The following is a 24958-nucleotide window of genomic DNA, read 5'->3' as shown; positions in this document are numbered from 1 at the left end:
CAGGTATCAGGCTAAATTTAATTAAATCAGATATTCTGCCGTCATAAGAAAGAAGGATGCATCTAACATTGTTTTCGAAAATAAGTTAAATATATATTCGGAATCAGGAAAAAAATACACATCTACTAAAAATACATCTATATTCCTAAAACAACCCTATTATTTTCACTAATAAATGATACTAAACTGCAAAATGTTTTGAAAATTACTAAATATAAAAGGCTGTTCTGACTTATATAATAATTATTAAAGACTGATTAAAAGACTTATTCTTTCTTCTATTCCACTTTTAAAAACACCTGAAATTAATGTAGCTACTCGTTTCTCAATTAAATTTAAGATCTGCTGGTAATTTCGAAGTTAATTGATTATTAAGTCGGTGTTACTTGTTTGAAAAACAGTAAATGGCCAGTCACGTCTATTTTGTTTAGTTGAGTAGAATCAATTGGCATATTAATACTAAAAAAAAGACGTTTACTCAATTACTAAATAAAAAATAGCGTTTCTAACTAGAAACGCCTTTTCATTGCTGAATAACATATTGTCTTGTATTTTTTTACTAGAAAAAATATAAAAATGTTGATTATTAAATATATAACGTAAAATTTATTAAAATTAATCTATATATTCCGTTAGAACAAATCATAATACATACTGTCGCTTAATAATGTACTTAATTTTTGTAGTATTTTTCACACAGCGAATTTTTCAATCTCCGAGTTACAAAATATTCTTTCTCCGCTTTTTGTTTTATGTAGAAACCTCCTTCTTTCTTATTACGGCAGTATTATTTTAAATATAGTTTTATTTAAAAAAATATATTTTATGAAAATAAGCATAACAACTGAATGACAAAGAGATAATTTTGGATATGATGGAAAATGGTTGACCTCCATAAAATTTTAGTGTTCCTCAATAAAATCTCTCCCTTTTCTTATTCCGCTCATTTTTAAAGTCGAGTGAATGACCGGTTAACTATGCGATAAATTCGGTTGAACTTTGGCGGCTCAATTTTATCCCGGGCATTGTGTCCCTTCTTTCCCCTACATCCTCAGGGCATGAGTTCTGTCAGCAAGCACGCTATCACAAATTTGTAAGTGATTGAATTTCTTGGAATACAAGCCACAGTAATGGCTTATAAATATATGTCTACTGAAGCTAGACCGGCAGACCACAACAGGGTTTTAGTTCCAACACTCGTGTATGAGAGTGAAACATAAAATTGGCAAAAGAAGGACGAAAGCAGAGTGAGTGCGGTCACTTAGACCAATGTGTGGGAAATCAATCTATGACAGGGTTACGAATGATAAAATCAGGCGAGAGTGCAAATCTGAGATACGTGTAAATGATAAGAATAAAAAGGGGTCACTAAGATGGTTTGGTCATGTACAACGAATGGATGACAAAAGAATGGTAAAATTGATATATATAGCGAGAAGGAATGGTAACGTAAGATGTGGACAACCAAGAAAGGCGTGACATGATCAGATAAATCAAAGTGATCTGAAAAGCAGACAAAACCGAAGGGCACGTATGACATGAAGTATAATTGTGAAAAAAGCTAGTGATGTATGTCAAGATAGACGTAGGTGGCGGTCCATCCTCTTTGCCTACGCAAGAAAAGGGTGTGATGGTAGTAGTATTATTGTTTGCGCGGTATTATTGACAACCCTGAAATTATGCGGAGCATTAGCTTTTATGTTTTTACCTTAGACAGCGTCAGCATAGACTGTTTCACATTACACACAGAACCAACCTGCCAATGGTTATACCTGTTGAAAGGGCTATCTCTATGTTGAATAATGTTACTTAAGAATTTTTAACATATTATTCTCTGAATACTATGTATACTTATGTGTTATTTTTGTATATACCTAATTTTACCTTATTATTTTAATTATTTCTATATATATGTATTAAGATATTCCATTTTTTAATGTACATATATATGGATAAATAAAATTGTAATTTGATGGTAGTAGTAGTTGAACTTCTGCAGAGATCTATTCGAATTCTTTAATTTAAATCCGTTATAAAATATCTCTTCTTTTTCGGGATATTTCTTGGGTCTAATGAGTAACATAAAATTTTTGTCAGGCATACGATTTCAGTGCACTTTTTTTCCCTCACACCAGCTTGAGTATACATCCAGCCATAAAAGAATTAATAATAAAACTAGTTTGAGAAAATTGTTCAAATTTCTCTCTCATTTCTCGAGTCTAGGGTAGGACAGGATAACTTTGTCAGGCATTCGGTCTTATTTGAACCGCTTGATTTCAGCCTCGCCGGGCACAGTGTCCCCTTCTTCCCCCATACCCCCCTGGGTATGTACCCTGCTAGCAAGCACGCTGTCACAGCCGTCACGGAGTCATTAAGGGTTGAACTACAGGCACTCAAGAGCCGAATTAAAGTTACGGTGAGTTACGTGTACTTAACTCGGGGAAATTATTTCCTCATATTTTTTTTTTTTTTTTTGTTTCATAAAAAGGCATATTTTCATTGTGATTTGGCTTTGTTTCTAATAAAATTGAAAATTAAATTAAGATTAAGATAACATGTAGTTATTTTTTTTAATAAAGCAACATTTATTACGCAATTTATTAATCTAGATTATAATTATGATAATACATGTAAACATGGTAAGATGTATTAGGTTTTTAAAAATATAAATATAAAAATTTAAAGCCTATTACATACAAGTATTAAAGAATACTTATAAATATATTGTATGGTTTAAGAACTTTTTAAGTAATGTTAAGATTGCATACAATTTTTTTTGGTATATTATTTTTGTTCATTATAAACTCATTAACAGAAACAGTAAAGCCGATTTATTTTTTACTTTATTTTTCCCCTCTTTAACAAACTACGAGTATGTACAAACATTATTACGTGCAGCGAAAATTTCTGTCGAGAATATTATTTATTTATTTATTATACGGCACAAGTGCCTTTTAAAATATAACTATATCATGAGTTAATTAGATAAAAAAAAAAAAAAAAAACTGTAAAACAATATTAAAACATGGGGATAACTAGAAAAATAAATATAATGTATGCATGTCAGAATACAAAAGAAAAAAAAATAACACCAGATCATTAGCACAAGTAGCTTTTGCAAATAATTTATTAATCGTTACTATAGATTATCATAAAATAATTATAAAGAGATGATTTGAATTCACAGAGACTCGAGTTAAAAATATCGATATGAGAAATACATTCATTTTCTAGTATGTGTATACGCGGTATAGGTGTGTGACAAGGATAGTTGGTTTAGGAAGGGAGACAATAATAAAGACTGTTTTGTCTAGTTCTGCGTGTTGGTATATTAATATTTTTTAAATCCAGGAGTTCGCAACAATCGAATTTATAATTAATGATTTTATTCAAAAATTCTAGGTAATTTATTTACCTGCAATCTTTCAGAGTAGATACATTTAAAGAAATTAATGATGACATGTTGTTGATTTGTTCTAGAGGAATATATAGTTTGAATTTAATGAACCTTAAATTTTTTTGTTGGACTCTTTCAACATTATTTATGTGAATTTTGTAAAAAAGGAACCATAAGGTAGAGTTGTACTCTAATTGGCCTAACCAAGAATATTGAAAACAAGAGTTTCATTATTTTAACTGATTCGAAACCAAAAGTTTTCATACTTTTAGAAGTAATGTGGTTAATGTGGCTTTTGAATTCAAGTTTTTTGGCAAATATGACACGAAGATCACGAATCTTGGTGACTTTTTCCCGTTAAATATTGTTTATTGAATACGGAAATAAATTTGGAGACTTATTTCTACAAAAAGATAATAATTTATATTATGTATTTATTATGTTTACATTATATATTATTATATATAATCATGAAAATATCAATAAATTATTGATGTGTTGAAAATTTGTACCGTGAAGCAAGAGTAAAAACGAGTCCAGAAACACTGCAAAAAATCACGTTTGCTGCTCGGTGTATAATTACAAATGGCTGAAATTAGCATGCATACTTCTCAGAAGAAAATACGGTTTTCTAACTGCTGGAAAAGTAATAAAGAATTTTGTATTTTGCAGAGTATAAGTCCAGGCGCTGTAGATACGGAAATGACCAGAACATTTGCTACAAACGTGCTTGGAATCACCGAGAAACTCAACGGGGAGAGTAGCTACCTCAAGCAACTAGTACCGGAAGATATATCTGACGCAATCGTATACATACTGAGCTGCAGACCTAATGCACAGGTGAGAGGATGTATTTTTTCCGTTAACGAAAAGCGGACTGTAGAAAAAAACGAATTTCATTCAGTTTTGTAAAAAGTGTGAAAATTCTAATTAAATTGGAATAATTGAAGAAAGGAAAAGAACACGAAAATGGACCTACCTTTGATACAATGAGGATATTCTTCAATTTTAAACACTGAATTAAGAAATGTGTAACGATTATGATAACTTACGATTACAACGACGCCCGACGAATTAAATATTTTTTGTGCAATCTTTAGTGATGTCAAAAATGTTGTTTATTTTGTTCCAAATCCTATAATTTTGTATTTCTTCAATATTTATGTAAGGTAGGTACCATAAGGATGGGTCAAGGGAAGATGGGAAAGAAAGGTTATCGGCCAGGAATAATATCGATAAATGCTGTCATTTATTAAACACCTATCATGTGTTTACATTTTAAATACACGAGCATCGATTCCAAATACTCTAAAGTAAGTGAATGGAACATGAATGGAACATGTAAATTCATATAAATTACACAATATAATATTTTGAAAAAAATAATAAATAAATATGTGGTGCTTTATGCATGACTATAGAATTTCTCTTTTAGTGACTTATTTAAAGAGTGTCGGAGTTTTGAAAATGTAAAAATAGTGATAGTAATATTATTATTTAAAGTCAATAAGTTAATTAAAATACTGTAAGGGATATGGACTTTGAATTACAAATGTCTACATATAAGTAAACACAGTTTTTGCTACTATTCTTGTTCGAAATTCAGTTATGAGGAAGAACAATATCTGACTCCATGTAATTTGCAAATATAATAGTAAAACAGGCAGTGAAATAAGTAGGGTTAAATTAAATTAAAAATATGGAATCAAAAAATTTACATGAAAAACTAAATCTTTGAAAATAAAAAAAAACATTCCCTTTTTGTATGAGCGAACCCAATTGGAAGACCTGCGGTCTTTCAAACGGTTTTTTGAGGTGTGTAGGGACAAATTTTACTAGTTTTTTGTGAAATTAAAAATCTGATACATTTTTTGATGCAGGTGAGAATCATTTGACTGAATCATTAATTATTTCACCTAACAAAATAGGCAATACATAAATTTTTTTTTTTCAATTTTTATGCTTCTTCTTGGACCAAGTGGTTTAATGAACAATATTTTACGTTTGTCCAAATTTTGAAGACTTTGTAGAACATCATTAAAATTATTTTGTCCAGTTAATAAAAATTTGTAGAAAATATTATATGAGTTGAAATCTTATGACTTAAATACAAAAAAAACTTTCACGCATAGCGTGTAAAGTGGCCACGTAAACCAGCCAATGTCCGATAATAAGAACTGTAAATGCCGAGACTTCCATATTATCTTATATAATATGTTTTCCGTCTCTGTTGTAATGTGTAAAAATACAATATTAACCAATACTTTAATTAATATCGTGAATAACCTGCACTGCCTACCTCTCTTACGAGAGAAACGTAATTTCTCAATAAATGGAAAATTTATATTAATAATTCATTAAATTTATCTTGATTAATTATTTCAGATTCAAGAATTGACAATACAACCCATTGGACAAAGACTGAGCGAGTAAAGTGAAAGTACTTAAATATTATTACTTTAAACTATTTTTAATTCAATTAAATTCTAAATTTATATTGTCAAACTCAAATTGAAATGTCTGTTTTGTTCCTGACAATTTTTATCAAACATTATTTTTGTTAAATAATTACTAACATAATTTTTATAAAAATGTATTATATTTTATTTATTTTATAGCTATTTTATAGCTATTTTATAAAAATGTATTATATTATATTATTCATAAGTATAGTTATTCGAATATGTTACAATAATGTATTTAAAAATAAAATTTATTTACCAAAACGAAGATTTAATTATATTTTATCTCATCATTTACCCATATTCTTATGCTAACCAATAAAAAAAACTGTGCATATGACACCGTATAATTAGTCTTCAGTAGACAAAACGATCAGTCTTACGCTTCAGATACCTATCATGAAATTTTTCGGTGATCGGGTTGTGGTCCCGTGGCTAGTGTCTTGGACTCACGGACCAAAGGTCCGCGGTTCGAATCCCACTCTACCCCAACTTGGTTCCATTTTCTAATAGTGAGTTATTTACAACTCGTTGAAAATGGCCCTCAAAATTAAATATTTGGGTAAATCATAAGAACGCAAATATTTTTTTTTTTTTCAAAAAAAAAAAAAATAGTTTTTTAAAGATAATTTTTCATATTGACCATGTCGGGATCAAAGCAAACTCAATGAACCTGTGCTCTACCATAACTAATTTTCATATATATAAAAAAAAAGGTTTTTTTAACAAAAAACTACTGTTTTACGCAAAAAAAATATTTGTCATCGAGAAATTAGAAAAATTGTTTGTATAATATTTATGAACAATAAATAAGATACCTAATAATTAAGAAAAATCTTTTTAAAACTGAATTATGAAAAATTGATTTTTTTGCAGATATGTATTATTAAACCAATATTTTACGTCCACCCTGCCTCTGCCAGGAATCGAACTCAAAACTTCAAAAATTGGCAGGCGAACGCTTTAAGCACTACCTTAAGTTCCTTTCGCAGATTTTTTACCCGACAGAGTCAAAAACGTTTGTCCAGGGTTCTGGTTCTTGTTGGTGCTTAAAAACTGTAATATTTCAGTGTTCTTGTACTGGCACCTGAAAGACTGATCACCTTGCTTTCCTAATTATTTAGATACTCTACAATTTGGAATGCTAATGGTGAAATATTTATTGGTAATTCAACAATTAACAATAGTTTTAATATTTTTATTCTAAAAATATTTATTTAAAATCTCGCTTACAACCTAATATAATAGTAATTTATTTTCAGTGCATTTTATCAATATTTTACTCATGTTCATAGGCACTTCGCTTAATACGAAAGCCCAATTTGGGCTTTGATTTTTAGAATAATTTCGAGACATAATTACTTTATTCAACTAGGTAACTTAAAAAGCTGCATTTGTAAGTTACCCACTAAAAACACACTTTTTTAATCCTCCTTAATGACTGCTACAAATAAACTAGTCTCGTATTTAAATCATCATAATATGATTGTAATCACTACTCGTCGCACTCATGGAAGAATACACAAATAAATGTTTTTAGTGGATAACCTAAAACGGCTTATTTTGAAAGTACCTAATTTCAGTACGAATCCCACGAATTAATATTATACAAAACTTATGAAAAAATACTTACAGAATTTCCAGCGGAAGAGACTGCGAGCAGTCGCGATATGGTTCAGATCTCTGCTTTACCGCCATCTAGCAGTATTGTGACACACTGCCATCTAAACGCCACAACCCCCACTTATCTAAAAACAAACGAAAAACACCCAAGTTAGATACGTCATCGAACATAATAATTATTGAATTTTTTTTTAACATTCATTTTTTTTTTTTTAAATGTATCCCTTTACAACATCAACTACTAACGAAAAACACTTTAGATAAACAAAGAACGACCGTTATAGAAAATGCTTTAAAATATTACAAGAATTACAGCGGAACCAACTATCAAACTCCAAATATACATTTATGTGTTTTTGTACTATATGTACTCAAAATTAATAATCTTTTTCAATCTATCAGTCTGTTACAGGGTTAGAAATATTTTCTTTCGCGATTGGATGAAGTGGGAATTAATTAACACATAATATTTTTACAATTAAACATGTGAAAATTGTGATATATTTTGTTCTTTTAGATGATTTAAAACTTAACTTTCTATGTTTAATTGTTTTTTAGTTCCTCCTGTTTTTTTACATCTTAATTATTTTTTTCGACAAACTTTATTTTTGTTCCTTTTCACTCTCCTCTCGGTAAGCTGTGCATGAGTTGATATTTTGTTTATTAATTTATTGGAACTTATTGTTCTCATGTAAAACCCAAAATTTGTCTTGTAATTAATTTGTGTTTTTTTTATTTTAATATTATTTATAATATAAATGTACATTACATCATACCGACCAATTACAATGTAAATATAAGTATAAAAATAAAACTATTTTATAAAGTGCATAAAATTGCTGGCAAAAAGAAGTCTGAAAAAATTGACACGAGGTATTCTTACAAACAACGTGTAAAAATTGCGATAGAGATTTTTACACGAGAAAAATTGAAACAATGGCTTTTCCTTTTGATTTAGTTTTTAGTTCCATTAACTAACATATTTTTCGCTTCTTAATCCTCTTTTTCTTCAATTTTCTTATTTTATTTTCCTCTTTTTTTTATTTTTTTTAAAAAAAAAAAAAAAAAGAAATATTTGCGTTCTTATGATTAACCCAAATATTTAATTTTGACGGCCATTCTCAACGAGTTGTAAATAACTCACTATTAGAAAATAGAATCAAGTTGGGGTAGAGTGGGATTCGAACGACGGACCTGAGGTCCGTGAGTCCGAGACACTAGCCACGGGACCACAACCTTAATAAGCACAACGTTCCGATTTATCTAATTGTTCTTATGTAAAAGTCGCTATAGCTGTCATTTTTTGATGTTTTGGATCTTTTAATGTGTCTAAAGTCTTTACACGAAATGCAATGAGAAAAACTAAGAAAACTTTTTTTTTACTTTAAAAAACCAAAAAAAGAACGACATATGAATGGCAGATAAAAAATTTCGTAAATTTTCACAGTAAATTTTCAGCGTTATTCTGGGTTATGCCGCGTGTCAGTAGCAAATTGACAACTAAGGCTAGTGACGTAAATTTTGGATACGTAGAAAAAGCTTACAATATTTCAGTTTGAACGTATTTTATATCGCCCCAGAAAAAAAGAATAAGTAAATATTTAGAACCGACGGGACGCTCTTTTGTTGCCTTTGCTGTTTTCAGAAAATGTGAACTGTTAATGCGAAAAGCGTGTGCGTCACAAAATTAGATAATACTGTCATGCCTTATCTAATGTGAAGTGACAGTACGTTACTGTACTCTATAATGGTTCTGTCTGTTTCTTTATTCGTTTCGAGTTTGTAAAACTATTTTTTTTGCAAGAAGCGATATATATAATCATTGAATGGCGCCTCGTAATTAAAAATTTTTAAACAACAATTTTTCATTTTAAAACATTCTTAAAATGCATTGTTTTAAACCAATTATTACAGTCGATATAAAACTCAAGCAATTTTTTCTCTGTTTTTAACGTGTATTATTGTATATCTCTCTATACTCTAATATTTCTGAAATTATTTTTTCAAATATTTTTAATATGTGTATTATCTTATACTTTAGTTTGATTTTGTTATTTATCTTAAATATCAATTTGTCAATACATTTTTTTTTTATTTTGTTTTATATTTAAAAAAAAAAATATTTAAGATTTGATTTGAAATTATTCTTATTTAAATTACACACCTGCTGTTTTTATTTTTTTCAAATATTTTTTAATGCATATTTTTAAATCTTATTATAATTGTTAAATTAAATCCATAATGTTGTCTTTTTTTACTAAACAAAGTTCTGATTTTGATTTCGCACTGCAGAATGCTTTTTTAGTTTCTAAATGTCTTTAAAAAAAAAAAATTGAAAATGTGTTGTTATTTTTTAAAATTAAAACTATGTTTTTACTTACCTGTATTATTTTTTTAAATGGCCCTTGGGCGTATAAAAAAAATAATTCATTAATTAAAAAAAAAATAACAAAGCTGTCTAAAATTGGTAAAAAATGTATTAATAAAAGTGTTCAAAATTGATTTTATTAAGATAAAATAAAGTAACTAAGATAATGAGCATCCACAATTGAATAAATGATTATTAAAAGACACTTGCGTACACAAATGTTAGTTCAGAGATAAGAAAAAAAACTCTATCTCACCTCATTTAAATTTTGAATTTAAAAAAAAATGTACTGCCTTTTATAACTATGATGAAACGCAGCTGGTGATCATTGAAACATCAATTTATTGATAGCTTAATACACTTGATTAATTTCAAAGTATTTTTTTTAAAAATGTTTATCGAAACTTGTCACTTATAAATGGGCGAGTAAATACTCGAACCTCGAACTCCATATATATGAATTAACAGAAAAATTAACTTTCTGTTCTCGTGGAGTGGCTTGGTTCATTGTCTTTATAGAATTAATTTTTTTCTTATAAAAATCAGGCCACCATGAACTTATATCTATTGTCTTTTGAAGGGACCGTCCTAATTGTAAAATTTATCTTCACAGGACATTTCAATATCATTTAGCACTATCGTCGGCTTTCTTCATATTTTTTTTAATCAAACCAAAATTACGGTCTCAGGGGAGAAAATAATGGTAACATACCAAAAAATCGTAAAAAATTTCATAAATCTTCCAATTTCTACCAAAGCCAAACACATTATAAACATTAAATGGTTTTTATTTTGTCCTTCACATCTATATAATTCTTACAAGCATAACCGAGATTGTGCCTGAACACCTGACTTTCAACATGTCCATCTTTAAGTCTTTGTTGGATTTGGTCATGCCATATCTTCGCATTGTAAATATTAAGATATTGTTATTGCATTACTTGCATTATTTTTGTATTTAGACTGTTTTAAATATTCGGGACCTTGGTGTTCCAGTCTGAAATGTCAGGCATATTACAGATATTAGGTTTCGTCACTAGTCACTAAATAAATCAATGATATAAATAGCCTAAAAATTTTGTATCTCGCATTTGCTAGAAGCCGGCTTGAACGTGCAACTATAATTTGGTATTCATACTATGAAAGAAACAAATACATAGTAAAACGGAATAAATCTCAAAACAAATGACAAAAATGTGTATCCAACATAAACAATTACTAATTGACTAATTACAATGAGCGAAGAAGACATTTTAAAATATGAACTTTTTGAGCCCATCCAAATTTAGAATTGCTCTCCTTCAAAATTTATAACGAATGACATAACCATGTTTGCCAACCTTTAATAGATTCATGTCTGTAGATTTCAATAAATAAACTACAATTATATCTGTATTTTGTACATAGCTTAAGAAATACATTACAAAAGCTCAAACGTTCAAATTTCACTTTACACTTAATTGTAAATAATCCTCGGGACTTTGTAAATGTAAGTTATAACAAATCAATGTTGACCTTTCAAATTAGTTACTGTTACTGACCCGTGGTTAAATTCTTAAGCCAAAAGATTTAACTCTGAACTGTTTCTTAATTACAAATTTACGTGAATTGCGTTATTGATAATAAATACTTACGTTAGCAATAATAAAACCAAACAAAATAAATAACAATAATCTTTTGAACATTAATTTATCCGTGTCACGATAAAGTAGTAAAGGATTTTTTTTAAATGCTGTGGAATAATTGCTAGCTATCTCAGAACAGGTTATAGATAGTTAACAACCATCCTTACGATATATATTATGTATTTTTCTTATTTTATTATTTTTTCCCATTGTAAGAATAAAGATGTACCTAACTAAAAATAAACATAAAGCCTGAAGCGTAAAAGTTATCATCATACTTCTTTGTAACGAAAAACGAAAAATGTTCATGGTAAGCTGTGCAGTGCTCTATGCATCATAATATGCTAAAAAGAGAATGATAAAGTTGAAATATTGTTACCGAGATGAATAACTTTTTTGAGAATATGAGTCTTTTTTAATTTAAAAATATTAATGTTACAACATAAACACACATTATAAATACTGGCATATTCTCTTTATAAAAAGGTTCTTCTTTGTTGAAATATTTTTCGACCTTGACTCAATTCTAAAAATATGTATTTTCTTTCTTTTCCACACTAGCTCCTAAGCGGGACACGTGGTCACCACCAGATGTCTGCAGAAGACCCAATCGCCAGGCACTCTTTAAGTTATTTCCGCGTCCATAAGTTCCGCCGAATAAAGCCGAAAATTTGTGATCGATGGCCTTCCACGGCCTCGATTATGATGGAAAGATAAAGACGTCATACTTTTACCTTGACGGTATAGTTGAAGATAAATTCCCTCTAGCGATTATAAAGATATACTACCGACCCCCCTTCTTAAAGTTTTGGGAAGGTACATCGGTATGAATCAAGGGGAAGCGTACGTCACGGTACACATATCTACGATCTAAAATGACATAGCTTCAGTATGACGTCATAGTCGAAGATAAAAGTCTCCCGACCGACTACAAAGGTATAGTACCGATACCCCCCTCCCCACCTACAAGTTTTGATGAAAGTACATTGTTTTATCCCGACGGGTCTATAACCCCTCGATACGTTTATCTACGCATTGAAAGTGTGAATTTTTTTGTCCCACCGAGCAATTTTTCCTTTGATTATGATTTATTAAAAAATTTAATCGTTTCGAGGTTGGAACTTTTTTTCTTAAAAGCCTATTAAAAATATGAGGGAGAAATAAGAAAGTTTTGAAGTCGAATTAAATTCCGACATAACTGTCACTTTAATAAAACGAACGCCTTGATGTGAAAATAATGTCGCAAGATTCTGTCCTATTAACAAATAAAGAGTATTTAGGCGTCAGACACAGATTATATGCGTCAAAAAGTTACCACTCTAAAAAAAAAAACTTCGTTTTTATATTTTTTCCATCTGTTTTATTATTTTTCTGAGTGTATGTATCGAGACGTAATAGGAGCCGACTATGCAGTTGATCGTAGATACATACAGACGATCTTTAAGCGTACCGTCCAGCTGATTTCCAAAATTCATGTAAAATTCATGTTCAAGCAAGCATTTTTTGCTTGAATTGGGATTTATTGGAGATTCTAACCGCTTTGAAGTGAGCACTTTTTATTACAGAAGCCTATTTTAAATATAAATGAGAACTTTTTTAAAATGATAATGACGAACGCGGACAAATTGTTTGCGGTTATTCCATTGGCTTGCTTCGATCATATGATGTCGATATGACAAGTAAGTAGAACATACCGCGGTAAGATACAGATAGTACAGAAGTTAAGTACACCGTCTCGATATATACAGATGAAGATAGCATTAATAATCGAGGGACAGGTCGGCAGGAGGCCGCCGGCGCAGGTGTGAAGAAAAGGCAACTTGGCTTAAGGCTCTCCTGAGGCATCCATAGCACACGTCCGAGCCAAGTCCTCCACCGCAGCTTCAAGATACTCGTTATGGAAGACTGCTGCGTACGTTCTCTGACTTCATTGTTAGTTTAAATAATCGAACTACATTATAACCAATATTCTCGTCAAACTAACAACTAAGAAGTTTGGTGTTTTGAGTTTTGCTAGGGTGCCAGGATTCGCACCCATATAGAAGTACTGGTACTTGTATATAAAAAAATTAAACATGCTTACTTTTAATATTCTTCAACATAAAATAAATACCAGTGGCAACATGAGCGCAAAACTATAATTATTTAACATTTCATTAAAATTGACAATAATTAAAAATTAAAAATTAGAAGGAATAAAATTTCTTTTCATTTATTTATTAAAACCTTTTCTAGGCTTTTACACGCTTCACATTTGTAAATATAAAAACAAACATGAATTTCACTCAAAAATTGTAAATAATAAAAATTAATTGAGTAGAATAAGAAAAACAAAAAATATAAAAAACCATCTTACACATTACTAAAAAACATTTATTGGGAATACATTTAGTTCATTTATATATTGCAGTGGAGAGAACAGAAGTGCATTTTTTCTTAAAATTAAAAAAAGTTGTAAAAACAATAATTAAATAAAATCAAAATAATATTATCAATGTATTAAAATTGGAAGATAATAAATTGATACACTGCCTTTTAAAATTCAAAAGTGTTATATCTTTATATATATAATTCCTTTGTACGTGTAATGTCACCGAACTCCTCCCAAACGGCTTAGCCGATTTACGTGCGGTTTTCAGATAAATATAGATCTTCGCGCTGCGCGTGTTCGTAGATATTAAAATCTCAATCTAATGAGTAAAAAAGAAGTTAGGAGCATAAATGTGTTATTCATCAATCTACCAGGGTTGCATTCGAGGAGAATGCATTTACGAAAAAATGGAAAGATATTGTTTTTTTGTGCATGAAAAAGTTTGTTTTTGCATGTTTCTAAACAGCATTTGCTTTTTATGGATTCCAATCACTCTTTTCTTAAATTCCTTATGATTTCTTCCCATTTATTTCTTTTTACTGGATGTTTGGTCATACTAAAATAATATTAAATTCAATACATTTAAAAAAAATCGTAAAAAAAGACCGGAGTTTGAAGTTTGCAAGAAGAATTCCATATTTGAAAAAAAATGTATTTTTAGTTTTGGAATTTAATCACAAACAAGTACCTGGGTACCTACTTATCAATTTAGAGTCTTTTTCCGAGCTAATAGCAGGCAAGCTAACGTTTGGTAAGACAACGTCTGTCGGGTCCGCTAGTTAATATATTTATATCTTTTGCGTATTCATTTGCAAACGCATGGATTCTCCTTATTGGCGAGTGTGCACTGTAGTTGAGATAAATTTAGATATAATAATTTATTAAATCAGGTTACGCAGCCGGCACTCGCAAGTTAATTATTTTTTACAGTTGGGAACAGTCAAATACTGAATTTAATATTTTAATTAAAAATGAAAAGTAATTAAGTTCTCTTTTATTTTCTTATATTTGTACATTGAAATATTTATTTCAGTATGTAAAAGTAATACTTTTAACCGGAATGTCTAATTAAAAATTAACGAAACGTAAAAATTTATGTAGAACTCTTTCGATATTATTTAAATGCATTCTATAATATGGTGACCATATTACCGAGTTGTATTTAAATTGGCTACGTACTAAAGCAACATATAAAATTTTCATTACATAGAACCGAGTTATTATTATTGGTTCTGTGTTATAATAAATATGGGCTGAACTGAAATAATAATTAAGTTCTCAGGAACTGTTATAAAAATTTTGATAAATTTCATAAAATATTTGACTTCCGGGAAGTTGAAAGCTTTAAAAATATTTTTTTGGTGTGCTTAAAAGTAAGTGTAATTGGGGAAAATGAAAATTCAGAAAACATTAATTCTAACTTTTCAAAATTTTCTATTACGGGTAATTTTCTTCTTTTAAAGTGGCCTTGTTGCTCACGAGGAACGGTTGAATTTAATTATGATTTTATTTGTATTGTTTCAGAACACAAATAAAGGTTTTAGTACTAAGTGCTTATTTTGGTGTTTAAATTAGATTATTACGCTTTAAATTGATATAATCGTTTTTTTCTGAACATCGAATATTTTCAGGCCTTACAACCGCGAAACTTTTAATATTTATTTTATTTATGATCGAATAAAGCGTTTAAAAATTACACGTGTACTTTAGCAATGAATTCAAGAGGAGAAAAAAAATGCAAAGCAATTATTAATTCAGTCCAGACCCAGGACCTCAAGTATGGTAGGCGAACGCGCCAACCATCCGCCGGACACAGAAAAAAACTTTTTTTTTAACAAGACAAGCGCCGTGGCACGGTTGGTTAGACAGCCAACTGTGAAACTAGCGTTTCGGATTTGATTCCCGCCAGTTGTAAGAAATGAATCAATTTTTTTTCAATTAGCCTGGGTGTTGCGTATTTTTCATAACGTATTTACATACTCTTTCCGTTATTTGCCACCTGCTGTAAAACCTCTAAAATATAAGCTTATCGTGTTGATCTTATAACAAAAAGAATTACGTTTAATTTTAAATGTGTTGAATGTTTTAACAATTATTATGATACAGTGATCAATAAATTTTATTTAACGGCATTGAGGTTTAAAGAAGGTACTTAAAACTATTTGCATATCTAGCCAATTGTGGTATAAGTAAAATAATAAATCAATAAAAAGGTTTTAATATTATAGCTTTGACCCAAATACATTCATTTCAAAAGGATAATAAGCCGCAAATACAATATGCTTTGATAATCACGATACTCGTATGTAATATTATGCCTATAGTAAGAAATACGAATATCAAATCTGTATCATTCCGAACTTAACTAAAAATTTGTAAACCATGTCATTAACTTTAAAAACATTGTGCTTATAATCCCTCTGTAAACGGTGTTGTAAAGACGTGTTGTAAAGCAAAAGACGAGTTACATATTGAAAATTTTATGATAATAAGGAATTATCACCCTTTTAAATCATAATTATGAGTTATAATACTTTCTAGAAAAAAAAAAGATTTTTTGCACTTATGAGTAGCATAAAAAACATTTTTTAGCCTGTAATTTTAAATACCGCGAAAACGCGTTTTTGCATTGGCCACGCCCATTATACGACACGATTCGCATTAAAGTTTGACGTTTTGTCATTCCAGTACGTACTTTGTATTTTCAATTTTTCAATTTTTTCAATTTTAATTTTATTTACATATACATATGTACATTACAAAATGGAATATCTTAATTCATACATATGGAAATAGTTAAAATAATCAGGTAAAATTAGGTGTATATAAAAAAAATACATAAATTGTACAGAGAATAATATGTTAAAAAAGTAAGAGAATCTTGTAATGAAAAACTCCCTCAGAGACGTGAAAAATGTCAATGTTCAAAGTAAAATTGTTCAACATAGAGATAGCTCTTCCAACAGGCATAACCATTGGCAGGTTGGTCCTGTTTATTGGAATGTGAAACAGTCTATGCTGACGCTGTTTAAGATCCGAAACATAAAATAAAAATTGTAGGATGAGACCGTCGTATATTTACATATATTACTGATTTTACAACTATTTTTTATAAATATTTTGATTACTACAGTATCTACCCAGATGTACAATGAATATAAAATTCACAACGTCAAAATCCTTCGCAAAAACCACGCCACAATAACTGCCCATTTAAATAGTAAGAAAAAATGCCAAACATTGTAGATTTATTGTTTATTGTATTGTTTACTGCCATTTGGATATTTACGTTGTCGGCTTTATTTTTTATTTAACTTTTATACATAATGTTATTTGTACATTGGCGAGCTTATTGCCAAAGGGCAATTTCTTCCAACCAATCAATAAAATAAAAATTTTATTTTTATAATTCAAGTTACAGAACATATTCAATATGTAAAAATAAATAAATAAAAATTAAAGTATGTAAAAATAGAAATAAACGTATTTGTTTATAAATTACCTTAAATCAAAACTATTACTCAATGGGAAAAAGGAAAAAAATAAGAAATAGGAAAAAGGAAAAAGGAAAGGAGGAGAGATTAAGGAAGAGAAAGGAGATGTTTTTTCAGACGTGATTTAAACAGAGATAATGTAGTAACATCTTTGATGGTGGGTGGGAGATGATTCCACAGTCGAGCTGCATGGACACTATATGAGTTAGAGAAGAAAGAGGAATTGTGGATGGGTATTAAGAGAGTGCCTTGAGAATTAGAACGAAGAGGTAAACCATGAACTGATAAACGTTGAAATTTTTCACGCGGGTATATAGGAGCGTTAGGACTATGAAGTACATTGAACAGAAGTTTACCTTGAGAAGAAGGAACCTAAGCAGCCTGGAAGAACCTACCGTATTGTAACAATTTACAAATAGCACATTCAAAAATAAAACTGACAGCATATGTATTGTACTGAAAATTAAATAATATGCCTACCGCTGTCTTCATATAGTCATCGCTAAAAATTATAAATGGCATGGTAACTTCTGTAATTTATTTATTTTTACATATTGAATATGTTCTGTAACTTGAATTATAAAAATAAAATTTTTATTTTATTGATTGGTTGGAAGAAATTGCCCTTTGGCAATAAGCTCGCCAATGTACAAATAACATTATGTATAAAAGTTAAATAAAAAATAAAGCCGACAACGTAAATATCCAAATGGCAGTAAACAATACAATAAACAATAAATCTACAATGTTTGGCATTTTTTCTTACTATTTAAATGGGCAGTTATTGTGGCGTGGTTTTTGCGAAGGATTTTGACGTTGTGAATTTTATATTCATTGTACATCTGGGTAGATACTGTAGTAATCAAAATATTTATAAAAAATAGTTGTAAAATCAGTAATATATGTAAATATACGACGGTCTCATCCTACAATTTTTATTTTATGTTTCGGATCTTAAACAGCGTCAGCATAGACTGTTTCACATTCCAATAAACAGGACCAACCTGCCAATGGTTATGCCTGTTGGAAGAGCTATCTCTATGTTGAACAATTTTACTTTGAACATTGACATTTTTCACGTCTCTGAGGGAGTTTTTCATTACAAGATTCTCTTACTTTTTTAACATATTATTCTCTGTACAATTTATGTATTTTTTTTATATACACCTAATTTTACCTGATTATTTTAACTATTTCCATATGTATGAATTAAGATATTCCATTTTGTAATGTACATATGTATATGTAAATAAAATTAAAATTGAAAAAATTGAAAAATTGAAAATACAAAGTACGTACTGGAATGACAAAACGTCAAACTTTAATGCGAATCGTGTCGTATAATGGGCGTGGCCAATGCAAAAACGCGTTTTCGCGGTATTTAAAATTACAGGCTAAAAAATGTTTTTTATGCTACTCATAAGTGCAAAAAATCTTTTTTTTTTCTAGAAAGTATTATAACTCATAATTATGATTTAAAAGGGTGATAATTCCTTATTATCATAAAATTTTCAATATGTAACTCGTCTTTTGCTTTACAACACGTCTTTACAACACCGTTTACAGAGGGATTATAAGCACAATGTTTTTAAAGTTAATGACATGGTTTACAAATTTTTAGTTAAGTTCGGAATGATACAGATTTGATATTCGTATTTCTTACTATAGGCATAATATTACATACGAGTATCGTGATTATCAAAGCATATTGTATTTGCGGCTTATTATCCTTTTGAAATGAATGTATTTGGGTCAAAGCTATAATATTAAAACCTTTTTATTGATTTATTATTTTACTTATACCACAATTGGCTAGATATGCAAATAGTTTTAAGTACCTTCTTTAAACCTCAATGCCGTTAAATAAAATTTATTGATCACTGTATCATAATAATTGTTAAAACATTCAACACATTTAAAATTAAACGTAATTCTTTTTGTTATAAGATCAACACGATAAGCTTATATTTTAGAGGTTTTACAGCAGGTGGCAAATAACGGAAAGAGTATGTAAATACGTTATGAAAAATACGCAACACCCAGGCTAATTGAAAAAAAATTGATTCATTTCTTACAACTGGCGGGAATCAAATCCGAAACGCTAGTTTCACAGTTGGCTGTCTAACCAACCGTGCCACGGCGCTTGTCTTGTTAAAAAAAAAGTTTTTTTCTGTGTCCGGCGGATGGTTGGCGCGTTCGCCTACCATACTTGAGGTCCTGGGTCTGGACTGAATTAATAATTGCTTTGCATTTTTTTTCTCCTCTTGAATTCATTGCTAAAGTACACGTGTAATTTTTAAACGCTTTATTCGATCATAAATAAAATAAATATTAAAAGTTTCGCGGTTGTAAGGCCTGAAAATATTCGATGTTCAGAAAAAAACGATTATATCAATTTAAAGCGTAATAATCTAATTTAAACACCAAAATAAGCACTTAGTACTAAAACCTTTATTTGTGTTCTGAAACAATACAAATAAAATCATAATTAAATTCAACTACAGGGCCTATGACCTGTCAATGGCTGGTTTAAGTGGCCACTTTACACACTGTGTAACATTCACCATTCTGCCTATATTTGAACATCTATATTCCTTCAATTCTTTTATCTGTTGATGTTTGTGAAGTTAAAGAGCTGAAACCTTTATTTATGCGGGTGAGATTCATATAATTGAATTATTTCACCTACATACTAGGCAACGCCTGAAAATGTTATTTTTTCAATTTCTATACTTCTTCATGGACCAGGTAATTTATCAACAATATTTTAAATTTGTCCAAATTTTTGTAGACAAGGACTGGATTCAACTCCTTGGGGAGCTGTTTATTTTAACATAATACAACAGAGATGAAGAACATTTAAGAGAAGGTAATATAGAAGTCTAGGCATCTCTAGAAATTGAAAAAATAACATTTTCAGGCGTTGCCTAGTATGTAGGTGAAATAATTCAATTAGATGAATCTCACCCGCATAAATAAAGGTTGCAGCTCTTTAACTTTACAAACACCAACAGATGAAAGAATTGAAGGAATATAGATGTTCAAATATAGGCAGAATGGTGAATGTTACGCAGTGTGTAAAGTGGCCACTTAAACCAGCCATTGACAGGTCATAAGCCCTGTAGACGCCTAGACTTCTATATTACCTTCTCTTAAATGTCTCATCTCTGTTGTAATATGTTAATATAAACAGCTCCCCAGGGAGTTGAATCCAGTCCTTGTCTACAAAAATTTGGACAAATTCAAAATATTGTTAACAATTTATTCGATAATTTTTTTTAAATAAAGTGTTTTAATTTTTTATTTTATTTTTTAATTCTTATTATTTACTTAAATATTTAAATTTTCAGACCGTTTCAAAGAAGTCGTAAATAACTTGTGCTGGAAAAATAGAAATTGAGTTTTGCTATAGTGGGGTATATATTAAAAATATTATTTAAAACGTATTAAAACTCAAGATTGTTGCAAGTATGGTTAACTTATTTTAACTTTACTGTTATTGATTAAACTGGGTCTTTAAAATACATTGTTAGACTCAATAATGTATTAAAATGCTGAAGTGAAATGCTTGTCACAGAAAGTGTGTACATTATTTTAGATATACAAATTACTTTTTGCGAATATTTTGAGAAAATTGTTTCGGTAAATATTTTAATATACGCTTTAAAAGATTTCAGATATTTGGCTATAATTATAAATATACCATATCTGATTAATTTCGCTAAGTAACACGTCATTAAGCTTTGCCTGGTATAAACGGAGCGAGGGTTACAGTTCCTATTAACGCACTTTTTACATAAGTTACTTAGGGTGAAATTAATACGTTAACAATTAGGCGAAAAATAAAATGTCGATATACCATAATGTTCATTTAATAAGTAGACTATCAAATTAAACCAAAAAGAAATATATACATATTTTTGTGTATCGTATTATCATCGCTTTGATTTTTTTAAATTTCTTAATTTTGAAATACACCGCTGTGACGTCACGAGCTAACGTCGATAAGTTTTCCTGATATGTAAAAGTAGAACCCCGTACCCGTTAAAACACGCTAAACGTCGAAAAACATAGTTACACGGAAAATCTCACTATCACTGATTGATAAGTTGTTACACGTTTTCACGTGAACCCCAGAAGTTTCAGAGTTGTTCCTTTTTATTCATTTTTTCATTCATTTTCGAGAAACATCACCGTGCAATTTAATGCTTTAATTTTTACCAATTAAACTTAGTATATTTTGTTACGTTAATCATGGAAGTTTTCGAATAATTCTATTTTTTAAAACTCATTTTTTCTAGGCAAGAAGGAGACATCAATTAAAAATAGTACTCTATCTATTTTGCATTAAATTTTTATTTCGTAATGTCAATTTTCGATGATGGAAGATTGAATCCGCTGACAAAAAAATTTATTCACTCTCTCAAACATCTGTCTGTTGATTCAAATGATTGTCTTCAAATTTTCGAGAAAAAAACTAGGGAAAAGATACAGAAAAACTTTTGCCTTAACCTTTTAGCATTCCAAAAATAAATGTAAATTTATCGATTTCAGGTTCGGTTACCTTAAATGTCACGTGACATTTTCGCCCTTAACCCTTCACCGCTGAGCGCGCCACCTCCTGGGAGGACCTGTAAGACAATTTACTTTAATGGGGTTGCTGTACATCAGACTAGTTTTCTACTTAAATGTTACAAAGGGTAACTAAAGTACTGGAATATAATATATTTGATGTAGTTTAATAGATCACGTACAGCCTTCACTGAAGCCTAATAAAAGCAATTAAAAGTAACGTAAAAAATATTTATTTCAAAGGGGCATAGCGGGCACTTTAAGGAATCCTCTTTTTTTTTCTACATCCGATCCTAGGCGGAGCATGTGGACATCACCGGATGTCTCCAGGAGATTCTGTTGCCAGCCAGCATTCTCACCTCCTCCCACGTCAATCCAGCGTCTCTTAATTCCACCGAATAGAATCAAAAGATCGTCATCGACAACTTTCCATAGTGCGGTGTGCGGCGTGAGCCCGCAGGTTTAAAGAAGAGACAACTTGGGTTTAGGTTCTCCAGAGGCACGCGCAGCACGTGTTTAAGTCAGGTCCAAGGCCACATCCCCGAGACGCTCTTATATATAATCGAAGTAGCTTATGCCTTATTAAGCCAAATACTCTCCTCAAGCACTCACTTTCAAAACTCAGAAGTTTGGTGTTCTGAGCTTTGGTAAGATACCATGCGTGCACAAAAAGCTCGCAACCCGCCTGGAAATCTCTGGAGAAACTTTGATTTATTTATTTATTTGACGGACTTACGCAGTCCATTCTAACGATGGTAAATACAATTTCTTATAATAAATATAGGCACTCATAAAATAAAATACAACTAAATCAAATTAAAGCTAGAACAAAAAAAAAATACAACCTCAAGATAAGATCTGGTCTATCTTAGTGATTTTTTAAACCTATAAAGACTCATACCATAAAAGTCCAGATCTGGTCTCGACTTTGCAATACGACACAATCGGGACATTGGTGCATGCAAGCCACAGTTTATCGAGGAACTGCACATTATTATTTCACAACCGGCGGATTGGAACATTGAATGCCACTTGTTCCAGTAACGATGGTACATCAATTTAGCCATTCAGTAAATAAAACATATATATTGAGTCAGTGTTATTTCTACGTTTTTGTAGGCTTGAGATTTTTGACATTGACTCCGTTTCTCCGTAAGTGTAGTCTCCTTTCTCGAGGCCAATCATCCATGGTACTTTTCTTAGAAAACGTAGTTGCACATATTTAATATGATTTATCCGGCCTACATAGAAGGGAGACCAGATCACAGATGCATATTCTAAAAGAGGACGAGCAAGTGAGCAATATAGTTTTTTAACTGTAGTAACCGAACATATTATTAGAGTTACCAGATGTCCTGCTAACAAAACCCAAGAGTTTTAGCGACTTGTTATTCATAATATCAATATGTTCATTAAAGGTTAATTTACAGTCCATGATAACTTCGAGGTTCTTAATGGACTAGACTACATCTAAATTAATATTTTCTATTCTGTAATCAAAAGAGATATGTTTTTTCATTCTGTAAAAAAACATTATTTTACATTTTTTTATATTTAATTCTAGGTAACTGGCTTTGCACCACATATTAAAAGAATCAATATCTGACTGAAGCAGCTAACAATCATTTGTATTTATAATAATTTTAAGAATTTTTTTGTCGTCCGCAAAGAGCCAAAAACGAGTAAAGGAAAATACATTTGCTACATCGTTCATAAACAAATTAAAAAGAAGGGGTGCCAGATGGGCACCTTGGGGTGATGAGGTACTGATGTAACATTGAAACTGGCTGATAAACAGTTCCCAATCCTAACCTTTTGCTGTCTTCCACATACATAAGATTCTATGAATGACAATAATGGGTCTCTCAATCCAAGAGCATGTAATTTAGGAATAAGAATTTTATGGGTAACTTTATCAAATGCCTTTGCAAAGTCTGTGTAGAGAACATCAACTTGCTGACCACTCTCAAGTGCTTTGATAATAGTATGTGAATTAGACATTAAACATTTTAACATGATGCGCGCTGTCTGGAACTCTAGTCTGTACTCGGCCAAAACGACATGCCGATTATTTGACTCTTGTATTTCAAACATTTTACTAAATGTTATTAAATATTTGTATCTAACCACTCACCGACTTTTCTATGTCTACCGGTTTCGAGACGTATTCGTCTCTTCGTCAGGACACTAATCGTTCCAACATGCAAAACCCACTAAACACCTTCACCATAGTTGTTGCACAAAAATATAAAACCAACACGACATGCATTTTAATAAGCATATGTACTAATTAGAACAAACATGCACTGACTAAATTGTGAAAATATTCTTTGTTGTTTGAGAAAGAGTTGAAAAAGGGTACGATGTTCCACTGTAATGGTCACCCTATCAAACCTATTAAGCTTACCCCCTCCCTTAGAAAAGTCGGTAAGTGGTTGGATACAAATATTTAATAACATTTAGAATTTACTAAATTTACCATACGGATTATGGTTAATACTAAATAAACTCAGAAAATATTATAAAGAATAGTTAGAAGTATTAAAATACAAACTGAATAAAATAGGTTTTTCTTAAATAAATATACTCTTAACAACGTAAGTCAATTATCTGTTGCAAACTTACGGAAGTTTATTAGATCCTATAAAAATTTTCCCGTGCTATTTTCAGAACGTAATTTGTTTCCAGTTCAGACTTGTTTACCTACTTGTTCGATCGAAAAATAATATCAACTACCAACCGCAAGATGAGACAGTCAATACATTTGGAAACTTTTTATCAAATAAAAAAGTGCCCGAAGATGTAAAATATCACTTGATTGAAAAAACAGTTCAAAAAGAAAAGATAAAAGAAACTAATCTAAGGAACTTATGTGTAATGCCAACTTCTCAATAGTTTAACTTTTCTTTAGTAGGAATCGATAAAATACACTCAGAAAAAGGAGAGTAAATTATATTTTTTGGAAAAAAAAATGATTCATTTTACAGTTTACCATTACGTTCAACCCATAAAGCAATGCAACCGTATTAAATTTCTATCATTTTTT

At 30.2% G+C, this 24958-nt stretch overlaps 2 protein-coding genes across 2 annotated transcripts in view; one reads left to right on the top strand and one right to left on the bottom strand.

Moving 5' to 3' along the window:
- The window catches only part of LOC148278075 (farnesol dehydrogenase-like), a 37668-nt gene extending 31545 nt beyond the window's left edge, over window positions 1-6123 (top strand). The window contains exons 4-6 of the mRNA XM_088231912.1: window positions 2281-2416; window positions 4070-4237; window positions 5783-6123. Coding sequence (XP_088088038.1) covers window positions 2281-2416; window positions 4070-4237; window positions 5783-5830 — 352 coding nt within the window. The 3' untranslated portion in view covers window positions 5831-6123. The remainder of the gene's footprint in view (window positions 1-2280; window positions 2417-4069; window positions 4238-5782) is intronic.
- Hs3st-A (Heparan sulfate 3-O sulfotransferase-A) overlaps window positions 1-24958 on the bottom strand; it is a 228658-nt gene that overhangs the window by 129694 nt on the left and 74006 nt on the right. The window contains exon 2 of the mRNA XM_088231913.1: window positions 7493-7607. Coding sequence (XP_088088039.1) covers window positions 7493-7557 — 65 coding nt within the window. The 5' untranslated portion in view covers window positions 7558-7607. The remainder of the gene's footprint in view (window positions 1-7492; window positions 7608-24958) is intronic.

Source organism: Micrasema longulum, unplaced genomic scaffold, assembly GCF_059751315.1.
Source record: "Micrasema longulum isolate JH-2025_06_02 unplaced genomic scaffold, ASM5975131v1 h1tg000931l, whole genome shotgun sequence".
Classification (NCBI taxonomy): Eukaryota; Metazoa; Arthropoda; class Insecta; order Trichoptera; family Brachycentridae; genus Micrasema; species Micrasema longulum.
The sequence above is the reverse complement of the archived record's forward strand: the minus strand, read 5'-3'. Positions and strand labels throughout refer to the sequence as shown.